The 26,872-nt window shown below is 40.1% G+C and overlaps 1 protein-coding gene across 15 annotated transcripts in view; it reads left to right on the top strand.

The window, feature by feature from the left end:
• The window catches only part of NRXN1 (neurexin 1), a 1,082,241-nt gene that overhangs the window by 673,203 nt on the left and 382,166 nt on the right, over positions 1–26,872 (top strand). For 2 of the 15 annotated variants that reach the window (XM_058551266.1, XM_058551269.1), the window contains exon 1: positions 7,910–8,548. The exons of 11 other annotated variants lie outside the window; for them this stretch is intronic. In XM_058551266.1, the coding sequence (XP_058407249.1) occupies positions 8,293–8,548 (256 nt within the window). In that variant the 5' untranslated portion in view covers positions 7,910–8,292. Of the gene's footprint in view, positions 1–7,909; positions 8,549–26,872 lie in introns of those variants that run through there. 2 more of the 15 variants (XM_058551264.1, XM_058551265.1) reach the window with 1 other exon arrangement.

A 26,872-nucleotide genomic window follows, 5' to 3' on the forward strand; every position in this document is an offset into this window, starting at 1 on the left:
GGCAAAGAAGTAAAAAAGTGTGCAGTGTGTTTAGGGAAGAGAGAATGTCATGTGGCTGGACCCTAGGATGTTTGTGGGAGGAGTGGTAGAGGTTGAGGTAAAGGTAAGACAATAGAGGCAGCATGGAGGCAAATTTTGAAGGGCTTAATCTGCCATGCTAAAGAACTTTGACTTACCTGGAAAACAGATCTTTGTAGTGCGGTAGTCACATTAACTTAACTATAGTACTAACATCAAAATATCACTCTGACAAAATGTTTAATCTAATGTATCTGTCCTGAATTGGTTGGGGATTAGATTATAGATCCCAGATAAACCTATTTAGAGATTGAATTCAAATTGCATGATTAAATTCCTTTCAGTGCATCCGAATAGCGATATATGCTCCAGAGCATATATTCATAAAGACAGATTGATTGGTTTATGCTCCAAGTGCTTGGACATTCAGGAGATTGAACTCATGGTATGTGCTTGATGTCTGGTTCCGGATTTGAATATCTGCATTTACTAGGGAATTTGCAAATTATATCTTGTTTTTTATATCACCCTAAGTTGCCTTATAGGTGTCCTTCCAACTCTAGTTCCATTCTCAACAATCCCATGTTTCTTCTGCAGTGATGCATATGTATGATAGAATGTGCTAGTGAATGCAGGCAGGGAGATCCCAGGTTGTCAGTTTTTGTCGCTGATCTTTCCTGTAGTTGATGCTGCTCAGACTGGCAGCCTGATATGCCAGGACCTGAAAGGGACTTCTTGTTTTTTTTGATTATTGTTTTTCATGGTGACTATTTGGATGGCTAGTATTAGGTTTTATATGGAAACAAGCATCTCATCAATTCTGATTTATTTTGTCCATGCCATAATAAAGAAGAGGAAAGAATAACCCATTCAATAAATAAATAAATAAATGCTAATACATATATACTATGTATCAGACACTATTCTAAATGCCTTGCATCTGTCAACTCATTTAATCTTCATAACAACCCTACAATCATCAACCTCTTTTACAGATGAGAAAACTAAGTTTAAATAACCTGCATAAGGCATGCTAATGAGTTAGTAGAGTCAGAATTGAACCCTAGTATAGTGCTGGAGTTCCTGCCTCTAGCCACTGACCAGGCTAACCAAAGAAGAGCTCAAATACAAAAGATGGGAAAGAAAAGAAAACAGATTTTTCCAAGTAGTGTAAAGGGAATTTAGAGTTACATGGTGTGAGATGAGGACATGTAGGTTTATATGGTAGACATCTTGAAGTCTTTAAAGAACGCTCTAAAGAAGAGGTCTGAGAATGGCACTATCGTCTGTGTTTAGAGTACACTGCTAAGAGGCGAGGTCATTGGTAAGGTGCTTAATTAGAAAGCTCTCCCTGTGTTGGTTAATAAAATCTGTGTCAAAGAATTTGACATTCAGACAGAGAAGTGGTTCTGTAAATCTGATTCCCCTAGGCCAGCAGTAGGAACATCACCTGGGAACTTGTTAAAAACGCAAATTATCAGGCCCCTCTACAGGTCAAGAAAATCAAAAGCAAAGCAAGCCATGATTTAAGAAGCCCTTCTAGTGATTCCTGGGCACACTAAAGTTTAAGCACCACGGATTTAGAGAAACAGAGACTGAACTATGAAATTATTGAGGAGGTGGCTGAACTTGACTATAGACTGAGGGGGCAGAGTTCGGAATGGGGCTAAATTAAAAATCACATTACAGCTTATTATGTCTTTAGCACCTATCTAAAACATGTACATATGAATAAATGATAATAACTTACATTTAGTGCTTAATATATTTTAGAAACTGATCCAATTCCATTACATATAGTGTTATGTTCTCCCACTACATTGTGAATACGTTAAAATCAAAAGAACATAAACCTATGGAAGACATTGTCAGCAACACAACTTGGTTGAAATATAACTGTACATACAATATGACGGTGTTTGAAAGATAGCATATGATTGGTTGGTGCCAAAGCAATGCCCACAATACTCAAAGATGCAGTTATAGAGAAATCTCTATGACCCTGCCTTGGCGCTTAGGCAACAAATTTTACATATGATATCGTAAATGAAATTTTTATTAAATAGGACGAGAAAAGATAGAGACCATAAAATACTTCAGTCCCAAACACAACTAACCTTGACTGAGTAAATCTATTAAATCAAACTGTACATCCAGGCTTTAATTTAAGTGAATTAGGTACTGTGTTGGCTCATGGTGGGTTCCCACTACTCCCCCTTATTTGTTATATCAACATGGAGGTTCTAGGTAATGGTTACATTGACCGAATTCACCAGTCAACATCGATGACTGAATTATGAGTGGTGGGAGATGAAAGTGCACTCCCAGATAAGTAAACACTTCATAGATAAACCTGACTTTTCTGTAACATTATCACTTCTGTGGGCCTCAAGTTTATCATCTGAATAATAAAGAGATTGCACTGCGAAATCTCCAGGGATGCTTTTAGCCCTGGCATTTCTTTTCTTTTTATCTTTCTTTCTTTTTTTTTTTGTTCTTTTTTGTTTTGTTTTGTTCTCAGTGCTCTTACTCTTCTATTCTGATCTTTTCTTAGAATACCCTTAGGGACCTGCAATAATCCAGAAAGGTAACAGGATCAAAGGTTTATCTTTACAACTTCACAGACAACACCCTCTTCTGAGTCTCTCCCTCTTTACTCTCTCTCAGTCCCAACTCAGAAATGCAGGTACATGGGTATGTGGGGCCTGCTTGCCTGTTCTTTGTGCTGACACCAGTAAAAATGCAAAATGCACGACTGACACTCTCCTCATTTTTAATTTTTAAAAGATCGGTGCTGCCTGTGGGTTTTAATATACTTCTCCTCTGCTGCTTTTAGTGTTAATACCGAGATGTAAGAATTTCCAATTAAGTTTAAGAAAAACACGAAAAGGTTGAAAGTGTCTGCCTGACAACCATCCTGTTTCTTGAGACAGAAGGGTTGATTTTTGGAATACGAAAAAATAATTTGAAACGACCTCTCCTTTTCCGTTTCTCCACACACTTCCCCTTCCACTCACTCTCCTCTTCTCTCCTTCCATTTCCTTTGTTTTGTCCCCTCAGCTTTCAAACCCATCTGCCATTTCTTAGCACTGTTGTCTGACTTAGGCTACCTGCCTTCTTATTCATTATAAATCTTCAGCTGTGAATGGCCTGGGACAATTTCCCGTCCACAGCTATTAGGTTCTTTTGGTAGATCTCAGTTGCCATAGTTGTTAGAGGCAGGTGAGGGTTAACCATCTTCCAAGAGTTCTCACAAGTACAGGTCGTAGCAAATGGAAGATGCAGACCAACTTCTGCTACAGAAACAGACACTTATTAATAAGTAGGCACAAAATCTTATACCCTGTTCTGGAAGCTTTATGAAGTTCCAGCTCTTGGTTCTTTTAGGTGCCTGAAAAATGTCTTCCAAAAAATATTCCCCTGAAGCAAATATGGCATTATTTCAGTGGCAGCATCCAGCTCATCATCTGTGAGAATTAGGCAACTAAGATCTGTTAGGAATCAATAATAGCACCTACTTCATATGGTTTTGTGATGATTAAATGAGCTAATACATTTACATCTCTCAGAGTTGTGTCAGTTACAAATGTGTTAATTCTTATTATTACTATTATTATGGCACCGTTTCTTACAGTAAAGGGTGAAAGACGTCTTAGATTTACATACTCTATTCAAGTAGAAGGAAAACATGTCCATAAAATATTTCGGCCAATCCACATATCTTGAATGTTAATGATTTCATCAAAGAGAACCCACTCCTAACCTCCATTACACCAATTGACAAGCCATTTATTTCACCAATGATAGCCTATTTCCAACATACATCATAATTAATGAACAAAGTCATATCATGATTGGAGATAATGATAGCTCAAGGCTTCTAGAAGCCACCTCTGGCTCTATAATTCTGGCTGAGATGTAGGAGCATAAATTCGTGATATAGGCAACCATCTCTCCTGGGATACAGAACAACACTAACACACATTCATATCACACTGTCTATGCTGAAATATTAAAAGGTAAATTACAGGCAGCTGAGTACCATTTCTCCTCCAACCAATTCTTCGGTGACCTACGAACAATTTGTCAGATGCTGCCTCAGTTTCCTTTCGGTAATGCAATTCCAACCACAAGGACTGACCAGCTGAAGAGACACAAAGACTAGCACAAGCTTTATTTGCTCTATCCAGAACAGGCAGGTGTTTGCTCACAGACTTTTCTCCACTCTCTGGACAGAGAATTGCTCCTTGTTCCACCAAATTACAATCATTTATAACAAATATTGCAGCATCAGTATCATAGTATCCACCCCAGCACCTCCTAGGTATCACAAAGGTGCCCTAGACATCTGCCTGAAATACTACGGCTACAATTTCTTCTTTCAAGGCAGCCATAAATATTTCTTCTTTAGCTCTTGAGACTCCGGTAAAACTGAGATTTCTAGTCTATCCTTTGCCTAACCCTGCCGTTATCTCCCTAGGCCCCAGACAATATAAGACAGACAGCGGAGCCTCTTCTTCATTGAATGGTCTTTGGAATGTTCATCAGAATCTATATTTATTCTATTCCTATTGCTTTAATTTATACAAATCTCTCTCCAAATTCCCAGCCCGGTCCTTCCCTATTAATCAAAAGAATAACAAATATAGTCAATCCCCATTATTCACGGATATGAATTCACCTCCTCACTAAAATTCGTAACCCCTAAATCAATACCCATGGCACCACGGTGTTCATTAACAGACAGCAGAGTGGCAAAAAATTTGAGTCCCTGACACCCATGTTCCCAGCTGAGGTCAAACAAGGCAACACTCTGCCTGCTTGTTTCAGCTTTCATACTGTAAACAAGTGTCCTTCTTGTGGTCTATATAGTGCCATGTTTTTCACATTTTTGTGCTTTTTGTTGGTGATTTTGCTGTTTAAAATGACCCCTAAACATAGTGCTAAAGTGCTGTGTAATGTTCCTAAGCACAAGAAGGCTGTGATACACAGAGGAAATAGGTATGTCAGATAAGCTTCATTCAGGCTTAAGTTATAATAGTGATGTTGGCTATGATTTCAATGTTAATGAACCAACAATATATATTAAATAAGGTGTCTTTAAACAGAAAAACACATAAAACAAGGTTATATATTGATCAGTGGATGAAAATGTTCCAGGAACCTAACCTGTAGGAGCAGTGGTTCAGTATTCACTAATTTAGTGTTGCCGGTGACTGTTTAGACCATAATTACTGGGAATAATGAGAATTGACTGTATGTACTAAGAAACTTACATTTCACGTATGCTGGGCACTAGAGGGAGTACAAATGAAGATTTGACTCCGCTCCCCTTCAGGAATCCATCTACTTGGGGAGGGAAGGACAGATCAACACTGTACATGAGGGTATTGAAGAATAATGCAATGCTCTACGTTTCCTATAGATAGAAGGGAACTGAATGAATGGTGTAGGCTAATCAGCTCGAATATGTTACACCTATATGGGAGGAAAGACATAATGCCTTAATTGTAGGGAGCATTTGATATATTTTAAAGCACTCTCACATTAAATATTACATCATATCCTTCCTGCCCTGTGGGATTGTTAGGAAAGATAGGAGCATGACTATTTTATAAAGGAAGCCACGGAGCCTCAGGAAAAGGCTAAGTAACTAATGTGACATAACCAGTAAATGGCAGCGCCAAGACTGCAGCACAGGTTTCCTACCTCCTAATCCACTGTTGTATCCACAATAACACTAGGAAATATAAAACTCAGAATAGGAACCTGGAGTCCTAAAACCACACTGTGTGGATTTTCCTCTTCTTTTCCTTTTGAAGCTCTGCTTGCTATTTTAAAAATGAATACTCACAACCCTTGACTGTGAATTAAAATACATATGCTAAAAAATAATGAAACAAAGAGGAAATGGCCCAGGGATAAGGGTGGGAACAGTACATAGTGGAAGGCGCTGGATTTGGGTTCTGTTGGTCTTTGAGCAGCTGTGGGAAGTTGGGAGACAGATATGGCATATTTAAATAGATAAAAGCACTTTCTAAGCCATTTCAATTAGGGAGCTGCTGAAGAATTATCTTTTTAGTAGAACCATATAAACTTTTGACAACAATGTCAGATGTTGGATTCCTACAGATTTGATTTGGTGGTGCCTGGACACTGTTTACATAGTGACCCTCAGAGTCCCAGGGTTAACTCTTTGAATGGACCAGGAAGCAATATACAAGTCTAGATGGCCACTTGGGTGAGTGGCTAATTTGAATCAAATCCTAGAATTATTATTTTTTCAATACATGACTTTTTATTTGTTGATATAAGGGATTAGATAGACAGTGAGGAGCCTGTGGAAAGTAGTGCCTGTTCAGAGTTGTTTTCCTTTGTCTTTAAATAGGAATAAAGACAAAAAAAGTCCGGCCACTAGACGTGTCATAGTTGCTATCATCTTTTGGAAACCGAGGAGTGTTTCAATCTTACCTGCTGGTCTCAGTAACTGTAGTCCTCCTTGTCAAGTGCACTTGCTGTGCTAGATTTTTACTCTTAGGTGTGTATTGGTTTTGCTGGTCTTTCATCCAGGATGCATAGCTTCCAGTTAAAGACACTGCATTTCACCAATAGAATATAAATGTCCTTTCTTCCTTGGGGGCACTAGATTTAGGAATTTTTGTTTCGGATGCTATTTTCGTTATGAGACAGGATGAGAGAAAGGAAGAACTCCATCCTTATATAAGATCATCACAGCTGGGCTTCTGTAGAGGTCTTGGGGGTTCTTAAACATCCCTAAAATGTTTGACTGAAATACAAGCAATCTCATTCATACTGTTTCTCTCCTCTACTGTTCTCTTTCCAACCTGTCTTCTTTCTCCCTTTCATTCTCCCTTTTTCTGTCTCTTCCTCAGCTGCCAAATTCACTCATCCTTTTTCCTCCTTGTGTGTTTTGGTGCCCTGCACTTCCACGGCCTTATATGAGATATAATATTGTAGTGGGAACAAGGACTCTTTGTTAGGAGTAATATGTGTAATTAACAGATCATCAAAACGGATGCTTGAGTAGATGGTGTCAAGCCATATTTAGCAGATTGGGTTTGAACACCTGGCAGAACAAGTTTGGTCCAATAAAAAGAGCCGAATTATTTCCCTTTTAAGAGCTCTCCAGACACTGGTTACATCTAAACCATAGGGGTAGAGGAAGGGTGCCATTTGCCATTGTAATTCAGACGGAGGGATCACCTGGTAGAGGAGGGAGAGTTGCTTTTTAGGTGTTCCCCGCATCGCGGTACACGTGTCCCTTTGATGTGTGGAGAATGCATGGGAGAGGCAAAGCAGGGCGATTTTTGTGGGAAGCTAGACCAGCCTCCCTCGTTACATAGGCTCGTCCTCTGCATTGCATCCGAGCTTCGGTGATTTGCTGTTTGGAGACTGCAGATTTGCATAGAGCCCCTCGCTTCACCAGCCTGTATGGTTTTTCTTTTCTTTTTTCTTTTTTCCTTTTTCTTTTTCTACCTCCCCCCCCCCCTTCGTCTGCTGCTTCTTTTTCTCAGTTCTCTTTCCCCCGTTCGATCCCGGCTTCCTTCATAAGGGTGCACTCTTGCCTCTGAACCCCTCGCCGGGCGTAAGTGTCAGGAGGCGGCGGACGCGGAGATTGCCTCGGGAGCAGGCGATGCGCGCTGCTGCTCCGCGCGCTGCCCGGGGGAGGCTGGCGCGAGCGGGCGAGCCGGCCGGGGCTGAATGGAGGGAAGAGGCGCCTCGATTGCATGGGGTCTGCTTCTCCCTTGAAAGGAGGTTGGGCCGGCGAAGTGGCCTCCCCAGTCCTCACACACAATGCTAAACGGATTTACCTAGTGGATTCGCGGTGGATGGCTGTCATGTAGAAGTGAGGACCCTCCGGGAGGAGCTTTAAACAATTTCCCCGCTCCCCACCCCCCGGCACGCACTCTCGCCCGAAACTCTTTGGGAGTATCTCTCGAGAACCTGGAGCCCTGGAAATCTGGGAGCAGCCGCCCGCTCCGCGCTTGCTGTTCCCCGGGGCTGCCTTTCCGGACAAGCCCCCATCAGCTGCATTCGCCTCGGCTATGTTTCGGATTCTTTGGGGTGCAAGGCACGGCGGACTCCAGGACCCCGAGAAGACTGTCCGAAGGAGGGAGAGGATGGGTGCCCTGGCGCGGTGAGGTTGCCGACCCCGCAGCCCACCCTGTGCCGCCCGCTCCCCGGCGCCCTCTCCCTTCTCCGCGCCCCAAACTTTGCCTCCCGCGGCGGCTGCCCCTGGGCGGGCGCCCCGCCATGTACCAGAGGATGCTCCGGTGCGGCGCCGAGCTAGGCTCGCCCGGAGGCGGCGGCGGCGGCGGCGGTGGCGGCACAGGGGGGCGCCTGGCCCTGCTCTGGATAGTCCCGCTCACCCTCAGCGGCCTCCTAGGAGTGGCATGGGGGGCGTCCAGTTTGGGAGCGCACCACATCCACCATTTCCATGGCAGCAGCAAGCATCATTCAGTGCCTATTGCAATCTACAGGTCACCGGCATCGTTGCGAGGCGGACACGGTGGGTCTGCGATGCCAAGTTCTCGCGGGTTACTCCCTCGCTCCCCTCTTTCAACCCTGCGCTCGCTTCTCGGCCCCTAAGGCTCAGAGAAATGGGAGCGCGAGAAAGGGAGGTGCATTTGGGTGTGTTTGGTGGGAGCCACTTATCTCTTTGAAGACAATAGAAAGGGGATGGGGAAGGCGTCGCGGGTGTTTGTGGTGAGGGGTGGGAGGGGCGTTTCTTGTCGGGGTGCCGGGAGAGAGACGTGGGCACCTATTGAAGGACCATCCCTGGCCGTGCGCCTGGTCCCCGCGGGAAGGGGGCGTTACTAGCCAGAAGGTCACTCGGTGTGGCCGGATGGGGCGCCTCGCTCAGCTGAGGGACCTGGGCGCCAGAGAGAGGAGGGCTCTGCAGAACCTTTTGTCTGTGCTGTGCGCGTTGCCCCACCTCCTGCCCATTTTCCCTGGCCTGGGGGAGGGAGAGGTTGCAGCCCGCACATTCCTCCAAAGTGTGCACAGACTCCAGTGACAGGGGAGCTGTAGTCCTGGGACTCACTCAACAGGAGGCTCATCCCTTCTGCCCCCACCTCTTCCCTTAATTGGAGAGGGTAGGAAGGTAACCGAGGCACCCTCTCCTACTCCGGCCAGGCCCTACCAGGCTCCAAGGGGACCTCTGAACATTATCCCCTTTACCCCACTCCGCATACCCGTACACTTGTTTTTTTTTGGTGCTTGTGCTGAGTTATTTTCTAAATAGAGCAGAGAGAGGCCTGGCTACCCAAACCCACTCCCTTAGGATCATGTCTGAAGGCTGTTGGGATAAAGTAGGTCCTGCTTCTTCCTTCCTCAGAATTTAGTGCTTCCTCCCCCCAGGGAGGATAGGTGGGTCAGTGCTGGCTGGTCTAAGTCAGGAGGTCTGCCTGGAGGAGGAGAATTTAGAGCAGAGAAAAGCTATTCTCCTTACCCTGGGTTCCTTTGTCAAGAGCAGTGTGTGGAGAAAAGCCTTGGTTGGCAGGTTTCTTCTCCAGAGTGACCAAAAATGTAAGGCCAGGTTCCTCTCATCTTCAGATAAATGCCTATTTCAGATTCCCTGAACTGCGAATAAATAAAACATCAAACAGTTTTTGTGAGCCCATTCCCAATCTTTCTTCCCCCTCGGTGTAAAGTCTGCTACTTTTTAAAAAGCAGGGTGGAAGTTGTGGACACTCTTTTTTATATCCCTTTACCCCCTTTCCCTGAAGGGCCCCTTCCTCTTTCAGACTTGGTTCAGCTCTGGATCCTTTGCCCTTTTCCCTAGGCGGTTCCTCTCCCCTGAGCAGCTGCTGCTTATACCACGATGGCCTGCTTCCCCAGGGACCGGCTTTCTACCTGGGGATAATTCTGGTTAGACATGAGAAGCTATAGCTTAACCTAAGTGAAGAGAGAACAAATCGCCTTGGCAACTCCTCTTTAGGAGTGGCATAGGGACACACCTCACTGTGGGTCCTAGGAATCCCTTCCCTTCGTTCCCCCGGGTCCCTCTCAAGAACTCTCTCCAGTTAAGAGTGGCTGGGATGGCCACCGGAGTGATGCCCCGAACCCAGGCTTCTTAGCTAAGAGTAAGAGAGATGCTTCTGAAACAGTAAGCAGTTTCTGTTGCTCTCACCACTGGCTCACAGTATTCTAGGAGCTTGTTGCTGCCTTTACCTGGGTGCAGCTCTCATTCACTGCCTTGCCTTTGTGTAGAACTGTGTGAGTCCCGGGGGAGGGAGGCGAGCCAGGGCGCAGGAGGGGCAGACAGAGCGTGGGTGGGTGCGGTGAGCCAGATGGGGGTATGCGAGGGGGTGGGACGCCTAATTGTACCAGTGGGAAGAGCCTAGCTAATAATCTCTTATGCATATTAACTTCTCCTTTTCTGTGGCTCTGCCTCTTCCGAGGGATGAGGCGGCTGAATGGGGAGAGCGCCCCGGGAGGTGGGGAGCGGAGAGCAGCAAGGGGGCCCTGCCGCAGAGTCGGCACTCCTTCCCAGACCACTGCAGCTTCTACCCCAGTCTGGCGCCGTCTGCTGGTCTCCACCAACATTTCTTTCCCTCCAGAGTACAGTGATTGTCTCTGCTTGTGAATGTAAAACCAGGCGCATCTACCACTGAAAAAGAGAAAAGAAAGGATAGTGCAGAAAATTGTGTGTGAGCAGCGGTTGGTGGAGAATGGGCTAGAGAACTACTTTTTTGGGGGGGCTTGAGAACTTACTCTTTCCTTCGAAGGTTCTATTGTATGGTCATATTTGCTGGTTTTTGAAACTCTCCCCATCCTCCTTGCACAGACTCTTTTGGAGGAAGCTTTCTGCTTTTTGTTTTTTTAAATCAGAGGAGCAAACTTACCTGTCAGTTTCCAACCTCTGCCAAATAAAAGTAGGGTGTGAATTTTTCATACTTCATCCCTTCCCTCCCTTGAAAAGCAAGAATTAACTCTGGCTAGAGAACAATCAAGGAACATTAAGGATGAGATAAGCCTCTGAGAGTGGGGGATGGAGAGAGATGAGTGAGGTGGGAATGCAGAGGGGCTGAGAGCAGGGCAGGGTGATGGCTTAAAAGAAACCTAATAAGAAAGAGGTGATGTTGAACTTGTTGGGTCAATAAACTCCCTGAATATTAAGCTAATTAGACAAAGGGCCCATAAGGAAACAGTCTTTGAGTGTAACAGTTGAGGGTGAAGGGAAAGCACAAAGGTGAATAACAGTAAGATAAATTCCTAGCTGAAGATCAAGGCAGGTATAAATGAGATTTAGTTCAAAATTTGAGACTATTGCAAAGATACATATGTAGATGAAGAAATGAGCTGGGCTAGTTGGTTATATTAGAATTTCTTGGAATCATAAGAAGTGTTTCTCATAATAGGGAAAGCATGTATACGCTTGAATATGTAAAAGAAAAATCATGTGTGGTGTATTTTAGGGAATCAAATTGAGTCTACCCTCTATGTTTTCAAAACTGCTGGGTTGATGATCCAAGTTCATTCTTCTTCATTTTCTCATCATGCCATGCTTCATTTGCACTATTATGAGGTGTCACTTACAAGGATTGCAGGGAACAGAAAGCGCTCATGGCGACCCTGAGCATCTTGGTGCAAGCTGACCCAGTTGCAAAGATTATGATGGGGATTTTTAAAAAATGCATATGAGAAGCAGGTTTTGAGATCACTGCAGGATCCCATTTTATTTTGCATGTACTTAAAAATATAAAGGATGAAAATACCTCCATGGAAAAATTATATTTTTCCCAGTTAAATAAATGGAGAACTGTATGACTATAAATAATAAGAAGCAAGCCTGCTTTTAATTAAGAATGCCACTTAAAGCCAGCAAGAGTTCAGAATAGACCAGTATGCTCAGTATTGCTTTAGTGATGTGCCATATGTGCCGAGCACAGAATGATGTCAGTACAATGCTCAGGTTCCCATCTCTGTTCCTGGCTTTCCTGAGTACCTATGCGTACTTTCGAAAATTAGGTTAGAGCCTCTCGATAATTTCAGGAGATAAAGGAAGGAGAAGGCCATCATAGAACTGAGCACACCGGTGCCAGCCATTCTCCTCCCACAAATATGAGCTCCGGAAATTATACTTCCCTGATTAGCTTATACTATTAAAGAGCAAAAGGGCTTTCCCAGAAGGGAATGTTAACAGATTTTAAAAGTGTGGTCTGTAATTGCAGTAGCCCAATGCTGCTATATAAGGATAATAATTATATCTTGAATTAATAATGTTTCTCTTTCTGAGGCACTTTGGTACACATACTAAACTTCTAAGAGGAGTGGTGTGTTTTGGGGGGAGTTTGAATATCATTTTACTTGTAGGCATACTGAGGCATACCATAGATGCATCAAAAAATGAAGCCAAATCTCTGATCAGAGTCAAAGGGAAATTAGAATCAAGGCTTTGTGGCCTTTAGCCCATAGCAATTCCATGAGCTCAGAGGTTTTGGAACTTGAACTGAGAGGGTCCCCCATGTGTTTTAGTGGCTGATCTCTTGGAGTAGAGATCATTACAAGGATCATGGCCTAGCATTTTGCTTCCAGCATGCATTAACAATAATGAATACTATAAGAGAGGCTGATGGCACCTCACTGGTGTCCCACGGATCACTTCATTGGTTTTGGTGAGGAGATTTTGGTTTTTCTTTTGTTTTTCTCGGAGATAGGAGGTTGCTGTTTGATAGACTGATCACTTTGCTGTTTTGTCTAGCAACCAAGAGAATTAGCAAAACCTTTTACAGTATACTTGACTTTTTTGCATTGAAGAAAAATTTAGCTTTTCTGGTAATTAATTCATATGTGTGACCCAGAACATTTTTGGCTATGCATATGCTGCTGAAAGAGACATTCCTACCCCACGCCTCTTCCTTCCTTTGGCTTCTGGGACAAAAATGTGCATCACTGCAATGCTGTTTTGGACAAGATGGCCAGCTAATATTTCTGGAAGAATCTTTGAATCGATCATGGTCCTCATATTTCAAGATTCTACGGTCATTTCTGGTTGCTCTCAACTTTAATATATTTATTTCTTAGACTGTTCATTCATTCATTTGGTAAATACATAATATGTGCGTTTTTTTGTGTTTGTGCACCAGCTACTGTGGAAGGCCAGATAATAATGGGGATAATGGGAGCAGAGGTGAGAGAGGAGGAGCCAAGATACCCAAGGCATGACCATCAAAAAAGTTTACAATTTAGTTCTCAAACTCTAAACTATTGTTAAAAAGAGTTAACCTTTAAAAAAACAAACAAAACTTGCTCTTTAAAAACCGCTAGCCTCCAAGCATAATGCAAAAAACATAAAGTTTAGGTATATGTAGCAGTCGTCTGGGACTCAACGTGAAATGATCTGATAAAGACATCAAAATAGGTAATTTTATCTATATCACTTAATATTTGTCCTTTAATATTAATGATTTGAAAGAGCTCCTTGCGCAATTGCTTTCCACCAAGTTGCTGCATAAACTTCCTCTAACAAAACCTAAAGCGTTGGGCCGGCCCCGTGGCTTAGTGGTTAAGTGCATGCTCTTCACTGCTGGTGGCCCGGGTTCGGATCCCGGGCGCGCACCGACGCGCCGCTTTTCTGGCCGTGCTGAGGCCGCGTCCCACATACAGCAATTAGAAGGATGTGCAGCTATGACATACAACTATCTACTGGGGCTTTGGGGGAAAAATAAATAAACAAAGAAAAACCTAAAGTCTTTTTTATTTTTCAAATAGAGATAAGGCTAGTTTTGCAAATGTATTTAAGACAGGGATTCATTGAATTAAATTTACACTAAAGTATAAATAACTGAGACAGCTTGGTTTGGTGAAGATAATTGTCAGAAACATATCTATGTGAAAATTTGGCCACTGCAACTTACTAGCATTGTGTAAATTTACTAAGCTACTTATCCTCACTGAGATTGTTTTCTCAATCCATAAAAGGAAAATATAATGAGTTACATCTCACTGAAGAATAAATGAAACCATGAATTTGATAAGTTCCCAGGCTATAATAGGCCCCAAATAAATGTTTGCTTAAAAAAAAATTAGACACTTAGGTTGTTTCCACATCTTGGCTATTGTGAAGAGTGCTACAGTGAACGTGAGACTGCTAATATCTCTTTGAAATCCTGATTTCAGTTCTTTTGAATAAATAACCAGAAGTGGCTTCCTGGATCATATGGTAATTCTATTTTTAACTTTTCAAGGAACTTCTATACTGTTTTTTATAGTGGTTGCACCATTTTCCCTTCCCACCAACAGTGTACAAGGGTTCCAATTTCTCCACATCCTCCTCAAAACTTATCTTTTCGATTATAGCCATCTTAATAGGTGTATGGTGATATCTCACTGTGGTTTTGATTGAACAGATAAAGAAAATGTGGTATATACATACGATGGAATATTATTCAAGCTTAAAAAAGAAGGATATTCTGCAGTATGTGATAACACGGATGAACTTGGAGGACACTATGCTGAGTGAAATAAACCAGTCACAGAAAGACAAATACTGCATAATTCCACTTATATAAGATATCTATTTATTTATTTTTTTGTGGGGAAGATCAGCCCTGAGCTAACATCCATGTTAATCCTCCTCTTTTTGCTGAGGAAGACCGGCTCTGAGCTAACATCTATTGCCAATCCTCCTCCTTTTTTTTTTTTCCCCCAAAGCCCCAGTAGATAGTTGTGTGTCATAGTTGCACATCCTTCTAGTTGCTATATGTGGGACGTGGCCTCAGCATGGCCGGAGAAGCGGTGCATTGGTACGCGCCCGAGATCTGAACCCGGGCCGCCAGTAGCGGAGTGCAAGCACCCAACCGCCAAGCCATGGGGCCGGCCCCCTCACTTATATAAGATATCTAAAATAGTCAAACTCATAGCATAAGAGAGGGGAATGGTGGTCACCAGGGGTTGGGGAAAGAGGAAATGAGGAGTTGCTAATCAATGGACATAAAGTTTCAGTTATACAAGATGAGTAAGTTCTAGAAGTTTGCTGTACAACATTGTGCCTATAGTTAACAATACTGTTTCGTACACTTCAAAATTTATTAAAAGGATAGATCTCACGTTAAGTGTTCTTACCATGATAAAATAAAATTTAAAAAAATTAGAAGAGATTTCAGAGAGAAGACACGTAGTAGAAAAACCAGACCTTGAAATCAGGAGACCCGAGTTCTAGTTCTGATTCAGCCAGTTATTAATTGCGTGACTTCTGGAATTCAGTTACAGCTTTGAATATCAGTTCTCTTCTAGCTCTAAAGTTTGAGGAGCACATTCCTTTCTTTTTATAGGTGTGAAAACAGAGCTTTTAATAATTTGAGTGAACTGGACTCATAGAGTCACAGCAAATTAATAGCCGAGTTGGAAGTAGAACCTATATCTTCTAACTCACCTTCCTCCTCATTTAGAATAAATAGTCTTCTAAGGAAACCTATGCTTCAGTAGTGAGTTGGGGGAAGGTCCTGTGCTAATTCCTTCACAGTTTCGGGTGAACACTGTATAACCTAAGGCAGTTCTTTTTAGGTGATTAAAGCTTTGGTCTTTGAGAAGAGGATAGAGCAAACAAACTTAGTTCTTGAAGAGAAAACCGTCTTTGCTCTGCTGTTGTCAATCACCATAGTCAGCCATCAAGGTCTTGTTTATACCACGTTGTATGCCTCTTTTTAATGAAAGACACGGTTTTTTTTTTTTTTTTTAAAGATTTTATTTATTTATTTATTTCCCCCCCCAAAGCCCCAGTAGATAGTTGTATGTCATAGCTGCACATCCTTCTAGTTGCTGTATGTGGGACGCGGCCTCAGCATGGCAGGAGAACAGGAGAAGCGGTGCGTCGGTGCGCTCCTGGGATCCGAACCCGGGCTGCCAGCAGTGGAGTGCGTGTACTTAACCGCTGAGCCACGGGGCCAGCCCCACAGTTGGTTTTTTGAGGTGTTAACGATCTCAATAATAATGTTGAGCATCACTTTTTATATTATTTTGTCATTCATATGCTTTTTTTTTTTTAAATTAGACTAGGATCATTTCCAACTTTGAATTCTAAGATTCCTTTGGTAATAAGGATCTCTTAAAATCCTCACACTCTTGTATTTTCCCGGAGCCTTATTGATTCTAAACGTAATGTTACTGGAGATATTTTTGTACAGATTATATTATATTCGGGTCCCTTAAGCCAGTTGTCTTCATCATTGGTTAGAGGTGGCTTCCTGAGGTGCGCAGGAACCACGGTGTGGGGGTCGAGCTCAGGGTATTTGCCTAATACTTGTCTCTCAACTGAGGTTCTAAGGAAAGTCTCTTAGAAAAGCACTTACTTCCTTTACTTGGTCTTTTTGCCCAGTCCTTTTTGGTCTGTGTAGGGTGTAGATTCTCTCTCCACAAAGAACGTGATAATAGCCTTTTTAAATATTCCATTCTTTCACAAAATGCAAGATTCTTTTCAGTGTTGATCACATAACAGTGAATTCCCTTAAGCTTTTGACACAACTTAGTCAAAACAGCTATATTTTAAGTATATATTTCCGCAGCACCCTCACGTAAAGTGTCTCATTTAATCATCGTCATAACCCTGGCAGGACTGAGAATCACCATTCTGCTGACAAGGAAACAGATTTAGAGAGATGATGATTCTGCCAGGGTCACTTAATTAATAAGTAGCTGTAGTCCTTTTGGCTTTCCACTAGAATATAAGAGGCAGCGTTTTGAAAAGAATACTGCATTTGAGTTTAGATGCCCTGAATTTTGTCCCAGTGTCATCATTTTCCAATTCACTTTGCAAAAAAATTGTTTCTTCATTCACATAAAATTAGCCAAAAAAAGTAGCTAACTCATATAGTTATTAAAAATTTCAAGTGACTATGGATGTGAAATATATATCTACATTCTAGTAGAAGGAATTTTAGTTAATATTACATTTTGATACTTAGCTGAAAAAAAAGTAGTATGGTGAGAATGGACTAATAAATGAGGGCCATTTTCAAATTTAACTTAAAGCATTATACTTAGGCATTGATAAATGATGTTATTAATCAAATAATAACAATTAGAATAAAATATTTTATGATGAAAATATGATGATTCCTGGACAAATTTCCTTTTAATCAGCAAGTATATAGGCAGATAGGAAGAACCTGCTTTGTCAATTGTGTGAACTTAGTATATATGGGATTTGCAAATTGGAACTGAGGTGGTGTAGAAAGATGTTTCTGTAGTCTTCTTTCAAGATACGTTGGTTATGTACACGTTAAGTTTTACATGAATTTTCTATTGCAGCCATATTTATTGTGAAATTCAAAACGTTAGACGTTTTTTTGGCTATGGGATCTCCAGTTTAAATGTATTATATAACGTGACCCACATTTTTTAAAAGCAAGGTTGGATACTTTACTATATGTTCATGTACGTGTTTGGTGTTTTTCTTTTCATATAATTGATGAGAGAAAGTATTATGCTATATGTGAAAATTAGCAACTAGAAAGAAGCAAAACTTTTAAGTAAATGGTAGGGAAGTGATTTTTAACATGTAGTAAAATAGAAGGCAGTGACATTTACTGACTTGGCCATTACTTCTACACGGTTGTTTTGATTATCTGGCTTGCCATTGGACTAACATTGGAACATGTAATTATTTATGTGGTTCAGCCTGTCTTGGCTGTTAGTTACCATCTGGTCATCATGGCATATTTTTCTAGATGACTACAGGATTCAGAGCTGCAAAAGAGAAGTGGTATTTTTGATGCTTCTTAAAACTGTGATGATTTTGGATTCTGAAGTCTCTAATTTTACGTTAAGATTGAATTATCTGAAGTGTGGATAGTTACACAGCGTAAAGCACATCACTATGAGTGATTGTGATGCTGTTCTAAAAAATACATTCCGGACAAATATGGATGCTCAGTGTCAAAGGTACTCTGATACTATCCAGTTAGCACCTTTAGTTGGCGTGCAGCAGGGTGTTTTAAAGACGTGTAGTTTTCCTGATGAACTTCCATTTCAAGTTTTTCTAGATTTTGTCTTTGTTAATCTGATAAATACTCTAGTTTGAAGTTTGAATCTATGTCATTTCATATGTAGTTTATCCTTTTCAGTTATCAAGTATGTTATAGTCTGGTACAGAGAAATAACACTGAAGCATGATTAATTTAAACACCTCTGCGAATTTTTGCCTGGAAAGTGTATTATAGAAACTGAACTCTCTATTCGTTTTGCAGAGCATTATTCAGTAGTCTACTTATTTTATCTTCCATATTGATTTCTGGAAATTTTGCCACATTGGACTATTTATGCCTATGTACTCATTCAAAATTGACCATTTTCTACATTACATCTTTCCAAAGTTGAAGTAATGAGATTTTTCTTAACACTCTAAGCTATACTTCCTTGAAGTCCACACTTAACATTTTCAAAATTGCAATGTGCTGTATCAGTCATTTTTTCATGTCTACTGTCAAAGAATTAACATATGCTGGAATAAGATGAATAATAAATTAATCTCTGTCAGCAAAGTGGTTAATTGGACATGCTGTTATATATGCAAATAATAGATTTGGTTTCCTCACTCCTTCTTTTCCTTTGGATTTGTCCTAAGTGAGATAAGAGAGTTTTTGATGCTGCTATGGACAACTTAACATACTGTAATCAAAAGTAGAACACTGCCGATGGCTTTCTGATAAACATCTTTATACGAAAGCCTTGTGTTTTAGTATATACACAAGGTATTGATTATCTGGGTGCCTTTGTAATGACTACAATATATAACAACAGTCTATTTGTACTTGCCAGTAAAAAATTTTGCCTCAGTCATCTTAATTTTAAACATAAAACTTTGCTTTTACTTTTTGATAAAGTAAATAAAAATTTCAATTATCTTTACACCAGAAATTAATTCAACTCTTGGCTTATAGTAAGGAAGTGACTTAAATATTGTAGGTGTATTTCACTATCCTAATTCTCCCCAGTAAAAAGGCTATGTAGAGAAAGAACTAGGACTACATAAAGTGGTAGTAAATGGCCAATTACATCATTTATTTATTGAACAATCACTTAGTGCTCATTATACATCAGGTATTATTCTAAGCTCTTAACAAAATATCAACTCATTTAATCCTCACAGCAACTCTGTGAGGTAGGTACTATTAATTTCCCATTCTTCGCATAAGGATATCAAGGCACAGTAAAGTTAAGAAATTGACAAGCTTACAAAACTAAAGTTGTGGGGCCTGGGTTTAAACCCAAGCTACTCACTCCAAAGCCCATGCTCTTAACCACTACATTATGTGCCAATAAACAGAATTTATCCTGACTGAGCATTTTGTTTTCTCCTCCAGCTTTTATTACCAGTGGTTCATAAGGGACCAACCAAGGATGAATATTTGGATTTACTTTGTTTAATTTCCAGAAAGTCATTTTGCTGAAGGTTTAGTGCCTCATCCTTATCTTCCAATTTGTCTTTAAGTGTTGTGCTTGTTAACTACACAGGGCATCACGAGGCCTCCCTGAGCCTCTCTTCCTCATCACTTCGTTTTGACTGACTTAGTAATCTCGATATCCACCACCACATCAAGAGTAAAGGAGTGATTGATTTAAGATGCTTATCAATGTTTATTAACTTCTTTCATTCTAGTTGGCAAATACATTCCCCACCAAATTGATAGATCCGCCGTGATAATAGACTAATTTGCAAGTGCAGCCATGATTTACAATTAAAAGGAAACAGTTGCAATGTGTCTGATTATGTGATTATATTCTCATGAGATGAAAGGAATCCCTCTGTAAATGGTTAAATAAGATTGTAGAGTTCTGAAGGCAGTATATAGAGAAAAGACTGACAATTAATAAACTACTTTAAGTATTTATCCTAATTTTAATTATGGTTTCTTAATTATGAAACCTTGAAGACTTTAAAAATCAAATTATGCTGGTTATATATGCATGGTGTTATATGACTGCTTTATACGTCTCTTCCACTCATTTCTAATTAGTCTACAAGTTGGGGCATCATTCAGGAAGGATGGTAAATGCTTTGAAGTTTGCATCTATTAATTACGTTTTTCTTAAAGATTCCTTTGTTTCTCCAATTTAACACCAGAATTTTCATTCCAGTTTATTTACTGGCATTACATACATTCCACCTATATTAACACCCACAGGAATTCCCTAAGGAGATAAAGGATTACTCTTTTAAATCTCATTGTATCCACTAACTGACCTTGGGCAAGTTTCTAAACCTCTCTGAGCCTCAGTTTCCTCAAGAGTAAAATAGGGCCTATCATATCTACTCTGTAGGGTTGTTGTGAAGACTAGATACTTTATGTAATCATCCGGCACAGGACCTAATAAATGGCTGCTGCTCTTCGAGTGATAGATTAACCTCCCTCCAATAGTAGGTCTTCTCTGCTCTGGATTCCATTAAGGAAAAAACCAAGAAGAATTGAGTTTAGTTATAAAAATGACTTTCCTCAGAGTCTTTTAATACAGATTGTCTTCTTATCATGCTAGATTGATTTGGTAGATTCCTTAAGTAAAGACAAGGGGTTGAAACTGAGATCCTTTCCTGGCATTTGATTCATCCAAAAGAGGATGACACGGATGTTAACAAGAGGACATCATGGGGAAAACCAACGATTCTTATGCCCTCTGTCCATGTGGGAGTTAAACCAGGAAACCTGCATCAAGGCTGAACTGCCAAGGCTATTGATGCATCTTAGTGTTGGACTTTGTTTTGTTTTAGAAAATTCTTTTAGAGTTTGGATTAGGCCTCCTTAAGATCGGGTGAGGGAGGAGAGGGCATTGATGATGAGAAGAGACTTAGGAAAATGATTCCACCTTTTTTTGCCCAGTCAGCCTCTGAAAATGTCAGCAAATGCAAAGCCATCTTTACCTGGCTGTTTTACAGCTGAAAGAGATGTCAATAGGCAAAACAGCATTTCCTGGCGCAGAATCGCTATGTCACTTTTTAAACTGTGGCTACTTTGATGCTTATGCCATAGCCAAATGCTGAGAGTCTAGCATTTAAACAGAACATAAGCATTTCAGAATACAAAATGAAATGAAAATGCCCAGCAACTGTAATTTAATCACCTATTTTTAAAAGCTAGCTAGCCAATTTCTTAAAATAAATGAATGTTTTAACAGGAACTTAATATCCATGCTTGATTTGTTTCCCCCCACTTTCTAAAAAGAGGCTCTTTTGGGGACTGTGTGGTAGAGAAAACTTTATGTCAGTCTGAAGCAAACTTTTTCAGGTATGTGATTACCTGGGATGATGTAGACTTTGAGATGGTGTCACTTTACAGAGCGACCCATCACTCCTACACCCCAAGGTGTGAAGATATGCTTTGAGGTGATATGAAGAGTTAGGAGTTCTTAGGATCAGAGTAATTCAATCAAACCAAGATGTGTTTAAGACAGGCAGCTGATAAGATGAAAATTATTGTCCTTATTGCCCCTTCCCCAAGGTTTCCTTATTGTAATGTGAGTGCCAGCAACAAGTTTAATCTATGAAACCATGTAACTTAAATTTTCCCCTAAATGAAGGTGATTTTCTAGAGAACATATATAACGGTGAAGAGTGTTCTTGGAGAAAGCATTGCCTGACTTCTCCAGGGCTGACTTATTAGTCTAGGTCCCACCTCATGCATTTATGCATTCCATAGTGTTTTGGAGAATCTGGAGACTTTTCAGATAGAATGCCTGCCATGTGGAGGACAGGGACCCTAAAGAACATGCCTTGGCAGTCTACACTATGGCACTGTAGGTGTTTAGAAATCAGCGAAACAATTTCCAGCAACAGAATCAGAAAAAGCTTCATGAAGGAGGTGAGCCTTCAGAGGAACTTTGAAAGATGGGTATGTGGTAAGTGGGGAGGAAGGCAGTCTTAACAAGAGCAAATAGCCTGAGCAGAAAATTCCTTCACTCCACTTGTGCCTTTTTGTTTTAAACAACTCAATGATTGCAAATTCAGTTTTTCTTAGTCATCCCAGACGACTGGGTCTGACCACTGAATGAATGACTCTGTGTATGTGTGTTTTGTTTAGATGTGCAATCCATCAAACAATATAAATAATTTTTTTTTCAGCTCTGGGGAAAGACAGTATAGAAGAGACCTGTTTCTAGTTTAGCTGTAAAACACAATGCTGTGATCTCTAGATGCTGGCTGGGAGCTGCCAGAGAGGAGCACACTTTTGGGTGATAAACAGACACACATACAGACCAAAAGCCCCCCAAGAGCAGGGCAGTGCTCCGTCGTCCTTTCCTTGCCTTTGGGATGTCCTAACACCCTTCCTGGGAAAAGTCCCACATCAGTAAAGAGAAAATGATAAAGGCAGGACATGCAGGGAGCTGACTTGCTGTTTTTGCATACTGTCTTTCATTCAGCCTTCTCATTCACAATATGCAGATATTTAGGTAATTACCAAAATGTGGGTGTTTACATACTTTCTGCTGGCAAATCACTGTTCCAGTGAGTGCCCGGAATGCAGAGACCAATCAATCAGCAAGTGCCTACCAAGCGCATGCTGCTTGGGGTAGGACATTGTCTTACTGTCTGCCCAAGGACATGGGGCCTGAAAGAGGCTGGCAAATCCATTCTGCTGCCTTGGGCTTTAAAATGTAACCTGCCTTCCTTGTGTTCTTTCGAATACCTCAGGGAGAACTTCCAAGGGTCCTAGAGCAACCTGCAGGAGAGGTGAGAACCATTTCTTTGTCATTCTACACTGCTTTCCAGACACACCAGAGGCCCCATCTACACCATCAGATGGACTAGACGGACACAGATCTTCCTTCATGACAAATTTCCACAGGAAACTAACATCCTGTTGGTAGTTGGGAGATGTTTGATTTCATTTCCGTTTTCACATTTGTAGAGTTCTTAACATTAACAAATGGTTTCTCATGTTTTGTCTCACATGATACCCACGACAGGCTTGTAAATTAGGCATGGCAGGTTTTGCCCCGTTTTGCAGGTGGAGAAACCATGTGGCTTGGTCACTTTAAGTGGCCTTAGTCACATGTTTATAAGTGGCAGAGCTAGGACTTAAATACAGTGTGCTGGTTCCGAGAGTAGAGGGCTGCTTCTGCTGCCCAAATAAGTGAGCACAGGCTATTCGTGTACCGTCTTTAGAAACCCAAGGAGATGATTACGCCTAATGATTCTGCAGGGATTCTGGGAAGGAGCCACTGAATGGGCCCAGTCTCTATGGACCTCCTGGGCTGGTTGAAAAAGGTAAAAGAGATTGATGGCCCTTTAAGATAAAACAAAATAAAAGTAAAGGTTGTTTGCTGAGATGGTCTAGAATAGAGATTGGCTTTTAATACATTTTGTTAGTGTGATGATTTAATTTTCTTGTTACTTGTTAGAGTTGTCTTTTGGAAAAGAAACAAGGATTCCAGCTTGAAGGATGAACTCACTAGCTTTTCATCATTGTTGAAATAACTCAAAGAAGTATACATGCAACCTGGGAAAACCCTGAGGATTAATACATCTTTATTTAACTAATGCTGTCATGCTTTTTAGATGAACAGTGACAAGAAGCTCTATATAATTAAAACACCCAGTTACTTGTAGGGAATTATTTAAGAGCATTTGGAAAATGCAGGTATTTTGTCAAAAACTTAGTCATTAAAGTATTTGATTTTTCACAAGGATGACAAAAAAACTTACAAAGGGAGTCTCACTTTGGAAATGTATTTTGCTTATAATCGTATGAAAAATGATGCCCAGGTGGCAAGATGGCCATCAGACCCCCTAAAGCAGAGATCTCTCCTACCATGCGAAAGCAAATGCTTCCAGGTGTTATCAATTTGTTTAGATATTATGCTGAGATACATTCAAAGTATGTGTTTGTAGAAACACTCCCTACAAAATAGTGCTCAAATTTCCCTGGATTAAATTCCCTGAGGACAGGGAATATAGTCTTTGTTGTATCTATGGCACCTAATATAGTGCCCAAAAATAAATACTCAGATACTGAAATGTTTATAGAATGATTCCTGGAAGGCCTCCTTATGTAGAAGCAATAATATGTTTATACTGTTAGTTGGAACTGACTTTAAAGCTAGCCACAATCAGGAAGGTATGATTTTTGAGCTATATGAATAGCCTGAAACATGTAAATGTTTCTTCTATTGCCTGTGATCCCACCATTAGAGATTCATTCTTTAGTGTGTTGATAGCTTTTATTAAAATTTGTTGTATGTGGAAATAGCGTGAAATTTGGAGTCAGTCCACCAGTTGCTGGCTGGATGACCTCTCTAAAATGGGGTAAAAATGACAATCCCTGTCCTTATTGAACCATGTTATATGAGGAATAAATGACATAATGTTTGTAAAGTGCTATATAAATTTTATTTAGGAAGAATAAAAATATTTTTATGATATATGTAACCCAGTTACTTAGGAATTAGTAATACTTTAAGCTGATGTAGGCTGGTGATTCTTAACATTTAAACCATATCAGAATCACTGAGGAAGCTCATTGAAAGTGCAGATGCTTCGGTGCACCCTTAGAGATACTATTCAGTAAATTTGAGGCAGGACTCAAGAATTTGCATTTATAAATATCCACTTTAAGATTCTAATGTAGATGGTTCTTGGACAACTCTTTGAGGAATAAGACTTTACATCATTATCAAGTAGTATCTTCAACCACTGTCTTTTACCTAGCTCTTTGTAAGCCTCCAACATGTATTGTGTAATGAACAATTAGAAAATGATTGTTTTATATCCAGAGGATGCAGGGAGAATGCTGTGGGAAGGTATCTCAGACTTGATGTCATCACATTAGTGATCAATTGCTCTTGATATAATATTAACAAGGTTACTAACAAATTGTTAAGTCTATTGCCTTTCTCCTAGGAAGGACTGTTACACATAAAAAGTATTCATATTGGAGGTAGACTACAAGCAGATTCCCTTTAAAGGCTCATAGCTATTGTTTTGATGGAATGGGGTGTCCCTACGTACAGCCAACTCTTTGTTTTTGCTGTAGAGTTACACTTTTGAGGGTTATCTGCATATGTGTGTAAGTGGATACATGCACACACACAATTTAAAAATCTCAGTCTGCGATCTACTTTTGTCCTTCCATTTAAACATTCTTTGGTCCTCTATTCTCAATATCGTTAGAAAGGATTATTTTAGTCTATAATGCAAAGTAAGATGTCATTTCTTTTTTTTTTTCCTTAAGTAAAAAAGTCTTTTAATGGTTAACACTTTTTCCTTTGACCAAGAAAGCTTTGATGCAGGTGTTATTTCAGCACACATTTCATCATACCCTACTTAGCATGTTCTGGATTTTGTAATGTCTTTTCCAAGTTTCAGCTCCTTTAATGTGTGTGATTTTTTAGTGTTAAATCTTTTATGAACTTTCTCTTTCTTGGTCTTCTTCTTAAATCATGTATACCTTTCAAAAAATGACATTATTATTGGGTTATAATTCTTTATTTTTTTGCCTTGCAAGGATGACAAATATATCTCTAGAATCAGACAGTTGTAGTAGTAAGAGAGATTTTAGAGATTAACTAGTTCCCACCCCTGATTTTACAAATAAAGACTCTGAGACGCAGAAAGGTTAAATACTCGGTTCTGGATTCCTTCCCTTGCTCTGTACTGCTTTTCTGTCAGCTTTATTCATGAGTTACCCAAAGTCAGAGTAATCTAACCATATCCAAGCCATTCTTTGTGAAGAATTTTAAATCAAGTAACTCCCATGGCAGTAAACAAGCTCTGAGAAACTGAACAAGTTTTCCATTTATAGTTTGAGAATATCTTTTATTTTTTGAGCTACTTTATTCATTACAATTTACTTGAACTGAGAGCAGCCATAACTCCTATGTGCACCATTAAGCTGACAGTTTAAAATGTTCCCTTGCTTAATTTATATTACTATGGAGATTTTTTAAATGGAGAGAAAATAGTGTTGAGGTTGGAAGAGGTGGGGAAAAGGTATTGGGAGGAAGGATTTTTCTAATGTGAATATCTTTGGGAGTGAGAGGTTAAAGCAAGAGGACGTGGCCCCGTTTTAATACTCCATCATTAATGAAAGAAGGAAAACAAGAGCCATCCTACGTCTTTAGATTTTTTTCTGTCAAACTCTTAAGACATTTAGAGATAATTGACATTTTAAATAACATTCATTATTACTGATTGTCACTATTACTGTACAAGATTTGGAAAACACAGAGAAGTTTGAGAAAAAAAATTACAACATCCATAATCATAATATCCAGAGATAAGCACTACTAAAAACTTTGGTGTGTTATTTTAGTACTTTGTCTTTATATAGTTAAACATTTAAAAAATAGAATTCTACTGTACATACTGTTTTGCACCCCTTTTTTAAATTAAAAATATATGGTAAACATCGTTCCTTGATATTAATTTTCTCCTAAATTATGAATTTTTAGTGACTGCATGGTATTCCACCTGGACCATGTTTGTTTCACCAGTCCTTTTGTTGTTGGACATTTAGATTATTTACATTTAAAAATTTTATAAACACTGCTGTTATAAATGATACTTGAATATAAATATCTGTGCAGGAAGTGGAAATTTTAAGTTAGAAGTTATAGTTATTTTTAGATTTTTGGTACTCTTTGCCAAACTGAATTTCACCTCCACTCCTCCAATGTATTTTTTTTACATTATGTCCTGTGCTGTCCATTTCCTGGCACACTGGCCATCCCAGGTTATAATTATCACTTTCAATCTTTGTTATTTTATAGGCAAAAAATGGTGTTTCATTCTTTTAGCTGTTTTACACTCTTTTAGCTTCTACTGTGCTTGAACATCCTCACATATGGATTTGCCAATTATACTTCACCAAATTGCCTATTCATTACATTTTCTAGTCTG

Source organism: Diceros bicornis, chromosome 12 (assembly GCF_020826845.1).
Source record: "Diceros bicornis minor isolate mBicDic1 chromosome 12, mDicBic1.mat.cur, whole genome shotgun sequence".
NCBI lineage: Eukaryota > Metazoa > Chordata > Mammalia > Perissodactyla > Rhinocerotidae > Diceros > Diceros bicornis.